Source organism: Centruroides vittatus, unplaced genomic scaffold, assembly GCF_030686945.1.
Source record: "Centruroides vittatus isolate TY-2023 unplaced genomic scaffold, ASM3068694v2 contig_2747, whole genome shotgun sequence".
Lineage (NCBI taxonomy): Eukaryota > Metazoa > Arthropoda > Arachnida > Scorpiones > Buthidae > Centruroides > Centruroides vittatus.
This window is the reverse complement of record NW_027121750.1, coordinates 2,285,557-2,300,091: the sequence shown is the minus strand read 5'-3', so window position 1 is coordinate 2,300,091 and position 14,535 is coordinate 2,285,557. Positions and strand designations below refer to the sequence as shown.

Below are 14,535 nucleotides of genomic sequence, written 5' to 3'. Positions count from 1 at the left end.
CAAAGAACTTTAAATGGAATTGAATACATAGAGGAAATCCTCGTTAGTTCAAAATTCAAGGAATAAAATAACTGTGACTTAGAATTATCAACTTTCAAATGATCTGAGATTATTTGAAAGTTTACATATTTCTATACTGTACAATATGCTGAATGCCACATAACCAATGTAATTTATTAAGCAAACAGAATATGGCTACATACAAAGAATGCTATTTTCATTAATTTATAATTATTATTATAAATAAACTGCAGTTAAATAGTACATGTCCAGTGAGAACCTCAGAGGTCGCCAGATGAATTTTATAAAAAGCAAAGCAGAATTCTCAAAACAGCCCAAATCTAGTAATGTAAAGCTCTACAAATATCTTAATCTGCTACTTGTAGCCCAATCTTGCAACCCGAAATTACCCTTTCTCTTTTATCTCATGAGAGAAAAAAGGTAGTTGATTGGTAAGGTGGCATCTGAAAATGTATTATTGTAAAAGCAAAGCAACATTGACCAAATAACAGTTGTTGTAGTCTATTATTCTATAATATGGAAGCACATAAACTTCAATCTAAATGTACAAATTAATATGCATATCACAGTTCAGAGAGAATTTTCACTTCAAATTTCGAAGTTATTCAAAGGATATGTATATTTATGTATATTTAAAACGCTTTTATCATATTTAACTTCTTAGAAGACATTAGTAATAAAGTTCCAAGGATAAATTTGTCGATTGAATCAAAATTACGACCATACAAATATTTTGGGTCAGAACACGATAATCCTTTTTTAATATGGTTGGACTATTAAAAAGGATTATTGTGTTCTGACCCAAAATATTTGTATGGTCGTAATTTTGATTTAATCGACAAATTTATCCTTGGAACTTTATTACTAATGTAATTATGCAAATTAAGAAGCTGTTCCAGTGTTCCACCAGAAATCTGCTGAAGAGGGATATAAATACAACTGATTTTTACCTGAGTGATATTGTGAAAAATTTTAATGCTGTGATTTTGACGTCGGATTCTCTAAGAAAAGGTCGGTGTCAATTGTATTGTATTTACTTCTTAATGTCATTTCGTCGGTTTTAAGTTGTTACCATCTGTCTCTGGTTGGACTATTACAAAGGATTATTGTGTTCTGACCCAAAATATTTGTATGGTCGTAATTTTGATTCTTAGAAGACAATTAAAATTGGAAAATTTATAAAAGATTTTGATCAAATTAGAAAATTATATCTCCGCTTAATCTTGTTTAAGTCAAATTAAAAATAAAGTCACAAAATACTGTTTCTAATAATAATTTTACTATCCCAATCCACAACGATTATCAATTCATACAAATCTAACTTAATATATAGTAACTTCCCATGGAATCAAAACAGATGTTTCTTTTCATATTTAACAATTAGTACTGACCCGTATCACTGGTCAGATATAACAGCGCGGTGGCTGTTTCTGGTACATGTCCCAGAGTGCTCGTTGCCGTTGGATCGAATCCTGCAGCAATATATTCCGTGGTGGCCGTCAATGTAGATGAGGCATCATTCGCTATGCTTGTTAGAGCTACAACTGTAGTAGTATCATCTACATTTGCATCTGCCGAACCTTCCTTTTCTTTGACGGTCCTGTCTATGTGTATCTTCTGATGACGTTTCATGGCATATTGCGTGTTAAATCTTTTGTCGCATATGTGACAAGAAAATGCTCGAGGATTTTTGTGTATGGACAGCACGTGCTTTCTCTGCACGGAACGAGTTTTAAAAGATGCGCCACATATTTCGCACAAAAAAGAACGAGTGGTGGAGTGCACCGCCCTGTGCTCATATAAATGAGAATGGGAACGAAATACTTTCTCACAAATGTCACATTTTATGTTAGTATCTACCTGCTTTTCATTATCGGAATGTGTGATGTGATGCTGACGCAGTGCATCTCCTCGTTTAAAAGCTTTTCCACACAGATGACATAAATATGGTCTTTGATTACCATGAACGTTATTCATATGACGAATATAGTGCTCTTTTCTTTTGGTGCTATAGCAACATTTATCACATCTATGTAAAGGTGACAAAAGATCCTTTACCTTATGCGTCTGCTGATGACGATCAAAGTAATATTGCCGCGATGTTTTATATGGACAGTGTGAACACTCCCACACCTTTCAAAATAAAAAAAAGTAAAACAAATTTATTTACATTAAATGTGATATTTAAATACAATTCAATATTTTTACTATAAACATTATATTGTGTAAAATATTAAAATAATCAATGAATAAAATAACAAGAAACTTTTGGATTGCAGTTATGCCTAAACAAATTATATATGTCTTTTTTCCTCAAAAATTACTCTGTCAGACTTTATTGTATAAACATAATGATAAATAATCAAGCATTTATAAGAAATTTGATAATAACTAAATTGAATTTATCTGCATGTATACAGTATATAGTATAGTGTATAATACTCTGAAATATCCTTCTGAATAACTTGGTAAACTTCCTCATTCCCTAATTATTATTCAATCTCCAAACAATGATCACATTTCGCATATTAAAACAGTCCAAAACACTAACAGTTTCTTATATATTTTACAAATATCTATGAAATTTAAGATACAATACCTCTGCTTGTTTTCTCTCTTCGTATCTATTGTGTCTTTGTCTGACATGCCGCATCAAAAACTTAGCATTGTCGGTCTGATATCTGCACTGCTTGCATCTGTGAACAAAAGTACTATGGAAGGTCTGATGTCTTCTTAGATGTCCCAATCTGATTGTGGTAAAGGGACATTTGTTGCATTTATACAATGATGAAACCTGAGGAGTATACAGACGGAAAATATATTTTTAAAATAAAAAAGAGGTATCAATACTCCAATATTTAAGGTATACACATATCTGATTTTGACAAATTATTAAATTATTTACTATTTTTACTATTGAAATTTTATTTTTCACACCACACAGCTTACTGTATGGTGTGAACTCATTTTTTCGGGAGGGGAGTCGACTTATCAGACGTCTAAATGAGTGCGAAACAGAAAAAGTATGTTGATTTATCCAGTGGTGACGAGTTAAACGATGTCGAGTAAACCGAGTTTTCTAACATTAATGCCTATGTAAGTCAGCTGAGATTACAGAAAATTGACTACTTAACCGACAGTGTCGAGTTATCCGGGTGACGACTTATGCGGAGTTGACTGTGTATTAGAAATGAAACTATACAATATTACTCTTATGAAGGATGTATATCTTTAAAAAATTGATGACATATTTGTTCAAACTTAAAAATTAAAATAATTTACCTTTTTATGAATTGCACTATGCTTGGCAAAATGACTGCTTCGCTTTGTTTTGAAAGAACACAAATCACAGAAATATTTATACGGTGAGGCTTTCTCGTAATTCTTCTTTTTATTTTCCATACTTAATGTTTCTGAAGTGTTGTTCTCTTCGTTATTAATAGTCCTGGAAGCTCTAGAATTTAAATTATCATTTAAGTCTTGATCAGTTTGATATACACCACTTTTTGCTTGATTGTCATTCATTTTTGAGCATTGCTTTAAATTTGTTTTCTTTAATCTGTACATTGATTTTTGAGTATTTGATTTTTCTTTTTCTTGTCTGAAGTTCAAAACGTCGGAAGTTTCTTTCGCTACATCAATGCCATCTGTATTTTTATTTATTAAAACATTGAGATCATTCATCGTAGTGCTTTCGTTGTCGAAATATTTTGTATTTTCAGAAAGATAATATTGTAATTTTCTATAAGCTTCAATAATGTCTTCTAAGTTTCCGTAAAGGGAATGATGAGTACTTCCGTTCTCTAACTCAATTCCAAGTTTTGCCGATATAGAATACTTCTGCAGAATGTCTCGTATGTCCATTGGCAACATTTTGATTACTTCAGCAGTCAGAGTTGCTTTTACTTCCGAAAATACCTAATTAATTATAAAAATAAAGAAAATATAAATTTAATAAATAAAATTTTATTTACACATAAAAAAAATATAATTTACTATCAATTAATATATCAATCTTTCATTTACTTTGCCTCTTTTTCAGACAGAGATAAAATAAATAGATATTTCTATAACTAAATGTAATTTTTACCTTTTTATTAATGCAAAGTCAATGATATTTGAAATTTAAATTAATATTTTGAAAATTTATCCAAATAAAATATTAATTTCTTTAAAATGAGTTATAACCAGAGCCTTGAAGTCAGTACCTGAAGTCACCAACTCCAACTCGATTCCTTGATTTTTAAATCCATCTTCATAAAAGCTTAATATATATTAATAATACCAAACTTACTATGATGATACTACAACTATAAGACATTTCATCATTACCATAGGAATTATCATCTTACACATTACACTTACAACCAATATTTAAATGTAAGGCTGTAATTTAAATATAAGTTTAAGTTTATATAAGCCTACCAGTGGCCAAGCGGTTCTGTTGCTAAATACTGGAAGTTTGGTTGCGGGTTTGCGTCGCACTCAGACAGGCTGGCCATGTGGAGTTTTCCGGGTTTTCTCCACGTTTGTAACACCTGAATAGGGGCCAGTTTCCCTTACAAGACTCCCGGAAGGCATTTCCCCTCGCGTAACATTGCGCCCAAGAGAAGGCAACGGGAAACCACTCTGGCTGTAACTTTCCCTAGAAACACCTTGGTGTATTACTAACTTACTAACCTATGCCAGATGTCGCCGACGTCAGGAATCTGATATGGCGTACACAGAAGAAGAAGTTTATATCAAGGTTGGAGTCAGAAATGGTGCATTTTTCCAACCCCAACTGACTCCATGCAAAATTGTTCTAACTCCGACTTCACAACCATGATTAAAATACTAACGTAACTATAATAAAACTTAAAATTAAATTCCTTTCCTGAAAAATATGAAAAACAAACTGTAAACATTGTTTGGTTCATAACACAGTAACATATTGTTTTAATGTTTATCTTACAGAAATAAGGCAGACATTCAATATTTGTTTCATAGAAATCATTACAGTAAACTTGCAATATTTACAAGATTGTAATGGGACATATCAATATCTAATTTTCAAATAAATACCCATCAGAACTGTTGACTGTCTATTTTTGTTAAATTGATATATTTTCTAGTTATATTAATACAGTTTAATACAGGGTCTTTCAAAACAATGCTACCATTTTAAATTACTTTTGATATCATAATTATTATCTAAGAAGTATGCAATATATATGATGTTGATCAATAGAGTAAATGTCCAAGTTTCATCTACTATCTGCATACAAACATATTTTTATCTGTTGCTTCTTCATAAATGACAAATCTGTAATAGAGAAAACATTCTGTGTTCAGCAGTTTGCAAAGTTGGAATCAGTCATCATTATGCAACATGATGATTGATTCCACAGGCAATTTCAAAGTGATCTACCATATAAGACAAATATTCTTTTTACACAATAATGACTCTGATTCCAAGTTTGCAAACTGCAGAAAATACAAAATGCCTGCTTTTGTATGTTGTGAAGGTGCCATTTTTATTTACAGCACTTCCTAAAGGCAACAGACAAAAAGACATTTGAATGCAGATGGAAGATGAAAATCAAACAGTTACTCTATCGATTGGAGTACAATGCATACTGCTCAGGTAATAATTAAAATGATTACAGTAGTTTAAAACGGTAGCATTCTTTTTGAAAGACCTGTACTGAGTTTTTCCTATTTTATTCTAGACTTTTTTCCATTTTGGTTATGTATTTATCTTGCAAACCACTACTGTACTACAACTCTTAGACAAAAAATTAGAATATTCACCTAACTGAAAGTTTAGTGTACATTTTCTCATGAACAACACAGAGTATGAAACTTTTTTAGACTCTACATAAACAATATCTATGTATATTTATTATACCCATTAATCAGACAAATTAACTCAAACGTTTTTTTGTTACAAATGGAAATGAAATGCCAAAAAAATAGAATAACAGTTTGACCATGACAAAAAATTAGAATATTAGCTAAATGTGGGTTAAATATAGGAAATACAACAAAATAAACTTAATATTTTGTGGTGTTGCTGTTTGCCATAATTAGTACTCACAATCTGTCAGGCATGGTGTGGATTAATGTTTCACATTCATTTCTGGTGATGCAGTTCCAAATTTGTTGAATGCACATCACTAGTTCCTCTTTAGAAGTTGATCACCATTCATTAAGTCATCATTTTGTGACTCCCCACAAAATTTCAATGGGTTTAAGTCTGGGGAATTGCTTGCCCAAGGCAGGATTGCAATCTGTCGTTCTTGTAACCAATGTATCGTTGACTTCACAGTATGAGAGGATGCTCCATCTTGTTGAAATAGAAATGTTTTCTCAATTAAATCCTTTGCCGATGGTATCATAAATGTCTCTAAGATGTCTTGAGATGTCTGTGCATTGACACATTTCCAAAGAATGCACAGTTGTCCTATGCTGTTAGCACTCATGCATCCCTTGATCATGACAGATCTCTTCATACAGTCCTTTTCGAAGGCCTCTTTGGTTGTTCTCCATACACGTGGACCTTGGTCACCATAGGAGAAACAAAACAGGGATTCGTCACTGAAGAGAACATTATTCCAATCGTCTTGTTCCACATGACACCCTGCATGATCTCTCTGCACCATCTGACACTCGCTTGTCATTACTTTTCGTTAGAGATGGCTTCATCTTGAGAACACAGCAGTTGAAGTGCAAGTCGTGCAACCCTCGGCATGTGGTTCAGCTACTAACGTTCACTCCAGTTGCTCTCCATTGTGCATGCAAGTATTTAACGCTCTTAAAATGGTTTCACACGACAATCCTTCTCAAGTTTCTCTCATCCTTTGCAGTATTTGCTCGTTTATGTCCACATTTCTGGCATTTATTAGTTAAAACTTGAACACAGTTTTGTTGTTTCAGTACTCTAGAGACTGTTGGCTGTGAGCATTTTACATAATTCACAATTTCTTTTTGTGTTCTTCCTACTTTATACAAGGCTATAATATTTTTAGTTCTGTCACTGATGTCGTGCTTACGCCCCATGTTGTACTGCTATGCCCAGCAATATGGGAATTTGCATTAAAATTTAGATTTTTATGGCTGTTTGTTTGAGTGTTTTTGCTAATAATCTAATTTTTTGTCATGGTCAAACTGTTATTCTATTTTTTTGGCATTCCATTTCCATTTGTAACAAAAAAACATTTGAGTTAATTTTTCTGATTAATGGATATAATAAATATAAATAGATATTGTTTACGTAGGGTCAAAAAAAGTTTCATACTCTGTGTTGTTCATGAGAAAATGTACATTAAATTTTCAATTAGGTGAATATTCTAACTTTTTGTCTAGGAGTTGTATTCATAATGCAACAGTTAAGCACATTCTTAACCTTTGTCTTTACAGATTATACACCTGAATACTAATGATAATATTGTTAATTCAAATTTAGAATGTCAGAGATAAAAATCATTTGTGTAAGACACATAAATTATAAGAAAATCACTACAGGTAGCTTGCTAAATTTTAAAACTTCACTAAAAAATGATTGTTATTTCATAAATATATATCTAACCAGTAGATAATGTGCTTTGCTGTTACTATATATGTTGATGTTATCATCATTACTTAAAATTCATTTGTTTTGTTGATATTTTTAATCTCTGTAACAACATTCATAAACACAAAAAGAAACAAAATATGTTACCTGATAAGCTCCAACTGACACACGGGACAGTGCCGAAACATTTGCCAAAATATCAACAAGTGGCTGTTGACCAATGTTTCCAACATTAACAATATCACAATATATAGTTGAACATGACATTATATAAAACAGTTTCAATGTTTAAAATTGCTTATAACTTAAAATCTGAAAAGAAAAATGATAAAAATTAGCATTATTTAAAAAAAAAACAGCTTAAACATATATTTTAATTAAATGTTTTAATACTGTATTACTACATTACACAAAACACAATAAAATATTGTGAAATTGCTGAAATTTAAAGGTTGTGTATTTTTATTGTGTAATTATTTCATAATCAAATCATCTTTGGCTATAAATACACTCAGTAGTAAACCCAGAGATTTAGCATATTAATTAAACAGGGTGCAACTAAAAAAGTTGCATCCCGATTAATTAATTACGAAATGTTGTTTAAATAAAACTTCAATGAAAAAATACACGAATTATGCATTACCACATATGTTACTTTATATGTTGGTTATAACAATTAAATGTATTATACGAATAATAATCACATGAAATCACTCACACAAGTTTGATCATTAGTTTCATATGAATGTGAAAAGGGAAAATCATATTTTATTACATTACTCAGAGGCAGATTTAATGGTGAGCATGCTAGGCACACACCCTGGGCCTTGACTTCTGAAGAGCCCCGCGAAACCCCAACTTGACACTTTTTTTCTGTCACCAAGTTTTGTTTCATATGTGCAATTTTAATTATGCACAAGTTTACAATTGGTGATAAAATTTGATTATATTATTTTTTATTTATTTAAAAATATGGTTAACATGTATTTTTATTTTCCCTGTCTCTCTATTTTTTAAGGGGTCCAATATTTTCTTATGCACAGGGGGCCTCAACTGACCTTCATTCACCTCTGACATAATTATGTACTTTGCATCTCAACAATTACATAGATATAACTTTAAAGGTGTCAGCTATTCTTTTATTTGAATCGGTTGATTAAAAATTTTAGACACGTCACTGTTTATCAATAATTATTTCTTATTTTGTGATTTGAACTATGACCAAAGCTACAGAGCCCTGTCCAAATAACAATCTCCATTAAAATGTGATAAATACAAATATCCTTATCCTCAGCAAGAAATTCTGTCAAACCACAAATAACTATGATTTATCCTTCTGCTTCCATTCAATTTTTATTTTTTTAAAATTACAATATACAACCAGTTCAGACACGGTTATTTTCTAGGAATTATCACATCCACAGACTCCAAAATATTAGACAATCAACAACTTTATTTTACCCAGATGCATTTCGGAATTACGATATTCCCCTCCTCGGTGGGCTTTCTTTCGTACAAGCTAAACGAGGCACAAACGCTTTATCAATACCCTAGTAAATATACAAAGAATACATTAAATTTGCAACTGCTAAAAAGTTTTAAATTGTTTACCTCCCACAATTTTTCAATATTCCAACCTTCTTTTTACTAATTTCCATAATAAAATCATTTTTTTCTATCTTTTTAAAAACACATTATTGTTTAAATTCTTTAAAAAATTAACCTAATTATATCATCAATTATATTGCAGTACCTGTGCTCTTTTCCTTAACCATACATATTATCCACAGTCCTTGTCGTCATTACCTTCATTCATTGTTTTTCAGTAGGAGGAGTGTTGGTGAACGAGGCAAAAAATAACAAATGAAAGTAATTTAATACTAGCATATTGAAGAAGCGTTGTGACTTGTTTAGCTTGTACGAAAGCCTACCGAGAAGGGAAATATAGTAATTTCCGAAATGCATCTGGGTAAAATAAAGTTGCTGATTGTCTTGTATTTTTTGGAGTCTGTGGATGTGATAATTCCTAGAAAATAAGTGTCTGAACCGGTCACGGTTAATGTTACCCTAGGTATACAAAATGAAATGATTGCTGGTATCGAAGACGAGCACGCGTCTTCGATTCCAGCAATCAGAAGACAGGGAACAGTGGGGACACACATTCTAACCTAACCTAACCTATTCTAATAATTTGGTTGCTAATAATTATGGTAATTTATTAGAATAGGTTAGGTTAGAACGTGCGTCCCCAGTTTCCTTTCTTCTATTTGCTGGAATCGGAGACGAGCCGCCATTTTGTATACCTAGAGTAACATTAACCCCGGTCACTTAATGAATATGAATAACTAATTCATTAACAACTTTATCAGTTGTTCCTATTCATTTTGTTAATGTTATTCATAGATGCTAAAACCTTGAGTAATATCAGAATGCATCGTTTACAAACCAAAACACCATTACAAAATAATGTACTGTACAGTACATTCGATACAATACAGAATGTATACATACATTCAACGATAACAAAAATATATAAATCCAATATGTTTTTAGAAAGAATTGCATCTCCATAACAACAGACACAAACATTTGCTCCTTAAGCTTGTTTACCAATTACTGAAGGCTTTACAAGAGACGTAAATAAATAGCACGTTACTAATGAAATGGATTAATATTCAAATTAATCCATTTCACTTACGTATCGGTATAATGTGACGACACAGATCGACCATTTACTAAATAGATACAAAAAATCTCAAAAATTCTAGAATTACGCAATTTTATTCGGTATTAAATCTTAATAAAGTAATTAAAACCAATGTAACATATCAAATTTAAGATTATAAATTTGAATGACAAAACAAATGCTATACGTCTACCTCAATAGTTCCATAAACGAATACTAGACGGCGCGTTATTTTCTAAAACCCCGATATTCGACTGCTATTTTTTTTTTTTTTTTTTTCTTAATTTAATTCAAGATACTTTAAAATAAATTTTAAATTTTTTTGTAAGAATTATAATAATATATAAATATTAATAATTCATAATATTTAAAATAACTTCAAGAAACTATTAGGATGCGACTATGCAGACGCGAGCGAGCGAGAATATGTGGCGAGAAGAGGCGAGACGCGATAAATATCAAAACCGGTCAGATATATGCGAGAACCAGAAATTCGCTCTCACCAGCGTTATTTTTCGCTTCTCGCTTGTGCATGATTTTCCTTTGCGAAAACTAAATCTCTCGCAACCTCTCGCTCGCTCTAAATTCGCGTCTGCATAGTCGCACCCTAAGAACGCTTTTTCTTCAAGCCTATTGTGTGTTTGATCAGGTGTCTGGATGATTAAGAATGGGGTCTAACATATCCAGGATGGATCACCTTCCTACAAATTTCAGGTTTTCGACCTCAAAGGATTTGTCCCTTCGACCTCAGACCAATAAACTAACTTCTTAACCCCTCGGCCATCCAACTCTAGAAACAGTGACAGATACAAGGGGAGAATTGTAGGGACTTAAGCCCTCTCCACTGACACAAAAAAAAAATTAAAATTTATTTGTTCAAACTTCAAAACATTGTTTTTAAAAATATTTACGACGACAAATACGGTTTACCGCACCATCCGCGATTGTAACCCACGGGAAGCACTAACGCGTAGGAACATTGAAAAGAGGGATTGTTTAACTGCTAACGCTATTCAAATAAATTAACTTCTTTGTCGGAGTTAAAACAGAAACTTATTCACTGAATATTCACGATATTCACGATATTCACTGAAGCAAGCATGCGATGCATAATTCGGCCCACCAGTGGCCAAGCAGTCTTCGTTTCCTGAACACTGGGAGTTCGGTCGTGGAATCGCGCCTCGCTCGGACGGGCTGGCCACGTGGAGTTTTCCGGGTTTTCTCCACGTCTATAATGCCTAAATAGGAGCCAGTTTCCCTTAAAAAGACCTCCGGAAGGCACCCCCTCCTCTAGGCAGCCACAACCCAAGTGTTGCTTGCCATTACTAAACAAACAAGATGTATAATTCTCTACCAAGCAAAGCAACCTGTTGTCGCTGGTGCTCCTATTTTGGCCATATTTTTTATTGGATTGTTTTATGCTTCTCGCCTCAGATTTTGCATATTGCTGTTTGATAAAGACATTCATAATAATTTTTGCTTGTCTTAATCAGTGGCGTAGCGTGGGTGTCAGCCACCCGTTGCGGAGGAAAATTTCGCCGCCCCCTTATTTAGGTATAAGTAATGAAAAATTTCGTGCTCATTTCAATCGGTCCGAATCGTAGGTGCGACAAATATATAAAATGAAATGGTTCAACTTTTTACAAGATATTATTTATTGTGAAATTTTGTCGCTCCCTAAAAGTGCCGCCCTGGGCGGGCCGCCCCTGCCGCCCCCACTACGCTACGCCACTGGTCTTAATGAGTTATCAATGGCTGCCTGATGCAGGTGAATCTTGCCAGGTAGCCAATGTAGTAATCCGTAAGTTTGTTAGTCTTCCATTTACTAAAACTACAATACAGAATTGAATTGTACAATTATCTTTTAGAGAACGTACATTTGAATGCTTAGATAATTGGTCACAAATGGATATAACAATTACTTTTCACCTGTTCTGGCAATGAAAACTGTCATAGATGGCTTATCAATTTTCATTTGTAGTCTCTTATTAATCTAAAGGCTTGGTTTGCTATTTACTTGCCTGGTTAAGTAAAGATTAAATAAGTATTTACCTAATCTTAACTAAACCAGTTCCTCAAATCTCCAAAAATAAAAGGTATCTATTTAACTGTTAAATAACTTTATTAACATGATGAATTATAAAGAATTTATATAAAACTGATCCTATTTAATAAAATTTGTTAATTACTCTTAATTAGATATGGGGCATACTGTCTTACAAAGAAAGGCAAGTCTGTTCAAATTCAAATGTAGTTTTAGGTCTTAATTTTCTTTCTACCATAAACTTGTGAAAGAGAATTCTGTTCATTATAATAATCTCCTTGTTTATATTTGCAATGGGGCACAGAGCGATGTAGAACCATTGTTTAATATAAAGTTTAAACTCTGAAAACTCCACGTGGTCAACCCGTCCTGGCGAGGTGCGAACCAACAACCGAACTCCCAGTGTTCAGGGAACGGAATCGCTTGGTGCCACTGATGGGCCAAGTTTAAAAGATATCCACACGCGTTGTCCTCGATTCGTAGCCATTTTGTTTACATTTCACTACCGCTACTACAAAATGCGGTGGTAGCCGTAGATGAGAAAACAATCGTCGTGTTAATTATAATGATAATGTTAACGTATCAATAAAAGGTATTTATTAATTATTCAAATATTTTTACTTCTTGAGTTAACTCCTTTGGGTACTTGTGGATCCGTTAATCTATAGAGATGTGTTATATAAATACAGGAACATCGAGAGGGGAGCTGGGAATTTTTCTTCTGGCCTAGAGAAAACGGGCGTAGTGGTTCCTACTCCCATAAATTAGTATTATTTTTACTAACAAAAAATAAAATTTTTAAAATGGCTTTTTATTAATATTCTGTGTACTTCATTTATTCAAAAAAGATGGTAAAAGAGATTTGCTTTAAACTCCAAGCTCTCGTTAGCCGATGCGATCCCTGTACAGATGCGGTATTACAGTATTGCTATTTCGTGTAACGAGACAGGCGTCAATTTTGTTCATTAACAGGAGATCTAACGTGTGACGTAATTGACACACCCGAATGAGGTAACAAAAAACGACATCACCAGTATTTGATACTGGTGTTAATTAGGCATCAAATTAACTTTTTAAATATATTGGGTGGACTAAAGTGGGACTGTGTAAATGATCCTAAATTACAAAGTAATAAATTATTGTGTAAGCCAAAATTATTGGCTTGAGCCTTAGAAGTTGGAGCCACTGTTCAAAATATAAATCAGAAATGATGACGTTCCGTTTGATGTTTACAAAAATTATATGGAATTTATAAACTTATTGAAAAGTTCAATTTAAAATACAAGTTAAGAACTAAGTATCAGCATATAGCATTATAGTAATTAAATTATAATGTAGGCGTGAAAACTAAATTTGTTCTTCTTTACTTGTTATCTATTAGTCAATTGCGAGGAATACAGTTTATATTCAATGTGGGATTAATAGGATACGGCAGCGCAACACATGGGCGATTTGCCAAGAGAGGAGTGCCTCCCCGGAGAACTTTCTATAGGGAAACTAGACCCTATTTAGATGCCAGACACGCGAAGAAAACCTGGTGAGCCAGTCCCTTGGTGAGTCACAAACCCGCGATCACAAACTACTAGTGTTTAGTAGTTTTATGCACTCACCAACTTGTTTATATAAGAGCGAGTGCCCAAGTTTAAATGTTGAAAATTGTGGGATGTAATATTTTGAATAATCTTAAATTTAAATTAGCCAAACTTTTCATACTCAAATTAGTTTTCTGACAGATTGCGTATATTCACGTTTTTTACTTAGGACGATCTGATTACCAGTTTCATGGAATGAATGCTCGTGACGTTATACAGTAATTTGACGTCCATCCAAGTGAAATTTTAAACTTTTGTGAAGAAGGTATAAACTAGAAACACATTAAGCAAGAACACACGCAATTAATAATCTACACGAAATAAATTTAAGTGTGTAAATATTTAAATTTGACATCGAAATGTTGAATATTTTATAAGGGACTGTTCATAAGTTACGTGTAGTTTTTAAACCGCTTTTGATTCCTTCCCCTTTAATTACGTATAGAATTCTTCACGGATTCCTGAGAATGAAAAAATAAATTTAAATTTCTGCAGATTTTTTCTAACTTATAGTTTATTCACATGAACAGTAAGTAGGCTTATAAGTAAAACTTCGTACGCCACTAATACCACTAAAAATAGTTCGCGAAGTCAATACCTCGACTCTTCCCATTGTGTACAATGATGTACTGTACTT

General features: G+C 32.7%; 1 protein-coding gene across 5 annotated transcripts; it reads right to left on the bottom strand.

The window, feature by feature from the left end:
• Window positions 1-1,278: 1,278 nt before the first annotated feature.
• On the bottom strand, window positions 1,279-10,517 carry LOC136972016 (zinc finger protein 519-like). 5 transcript variants are annotated; one of them, XM_067266565.1, is made up of 5 exons: window positions 10,456-10,517; window positions 7,724-7,888; window positions 3,304-3,939; window positions 2,621-2,815; window positions 1,279-2,154 (listed from the first exon to the last, which is right to left on the bottom strand). In XM_067266565.1, the coding sequence occupies exons 2-5, from the start codon at window positions 7,841-7,843 to the stop codon at window positions 1,402-1,404; spliced, it is 1,704 nt and encodes a 567-aa protein (XP_067122666.1). In that variant the 5' UTR covers window positions 7,844-7,888; window positions 10,456-10,517; the 3' UTR covers window positions 1,279-1,401. The 5 variants fall into 5 exon arrangements, with proteins under 5 accessions (XP_067122666.1, XP_067122670.1, XP_067122669.1 ...); XM_067266569.1 differs by lacking the exon at window positions 10,456-10,517 and adding an exon at window positions 10,402-10,415; XM_067266568.1 differs by lacking the exon at window positions 10,456-10,517 and adding an exon at window positions 10,275-10,297.
• Window positions 10,518-14,535: the final 4,018 nt, after the last annotated feature.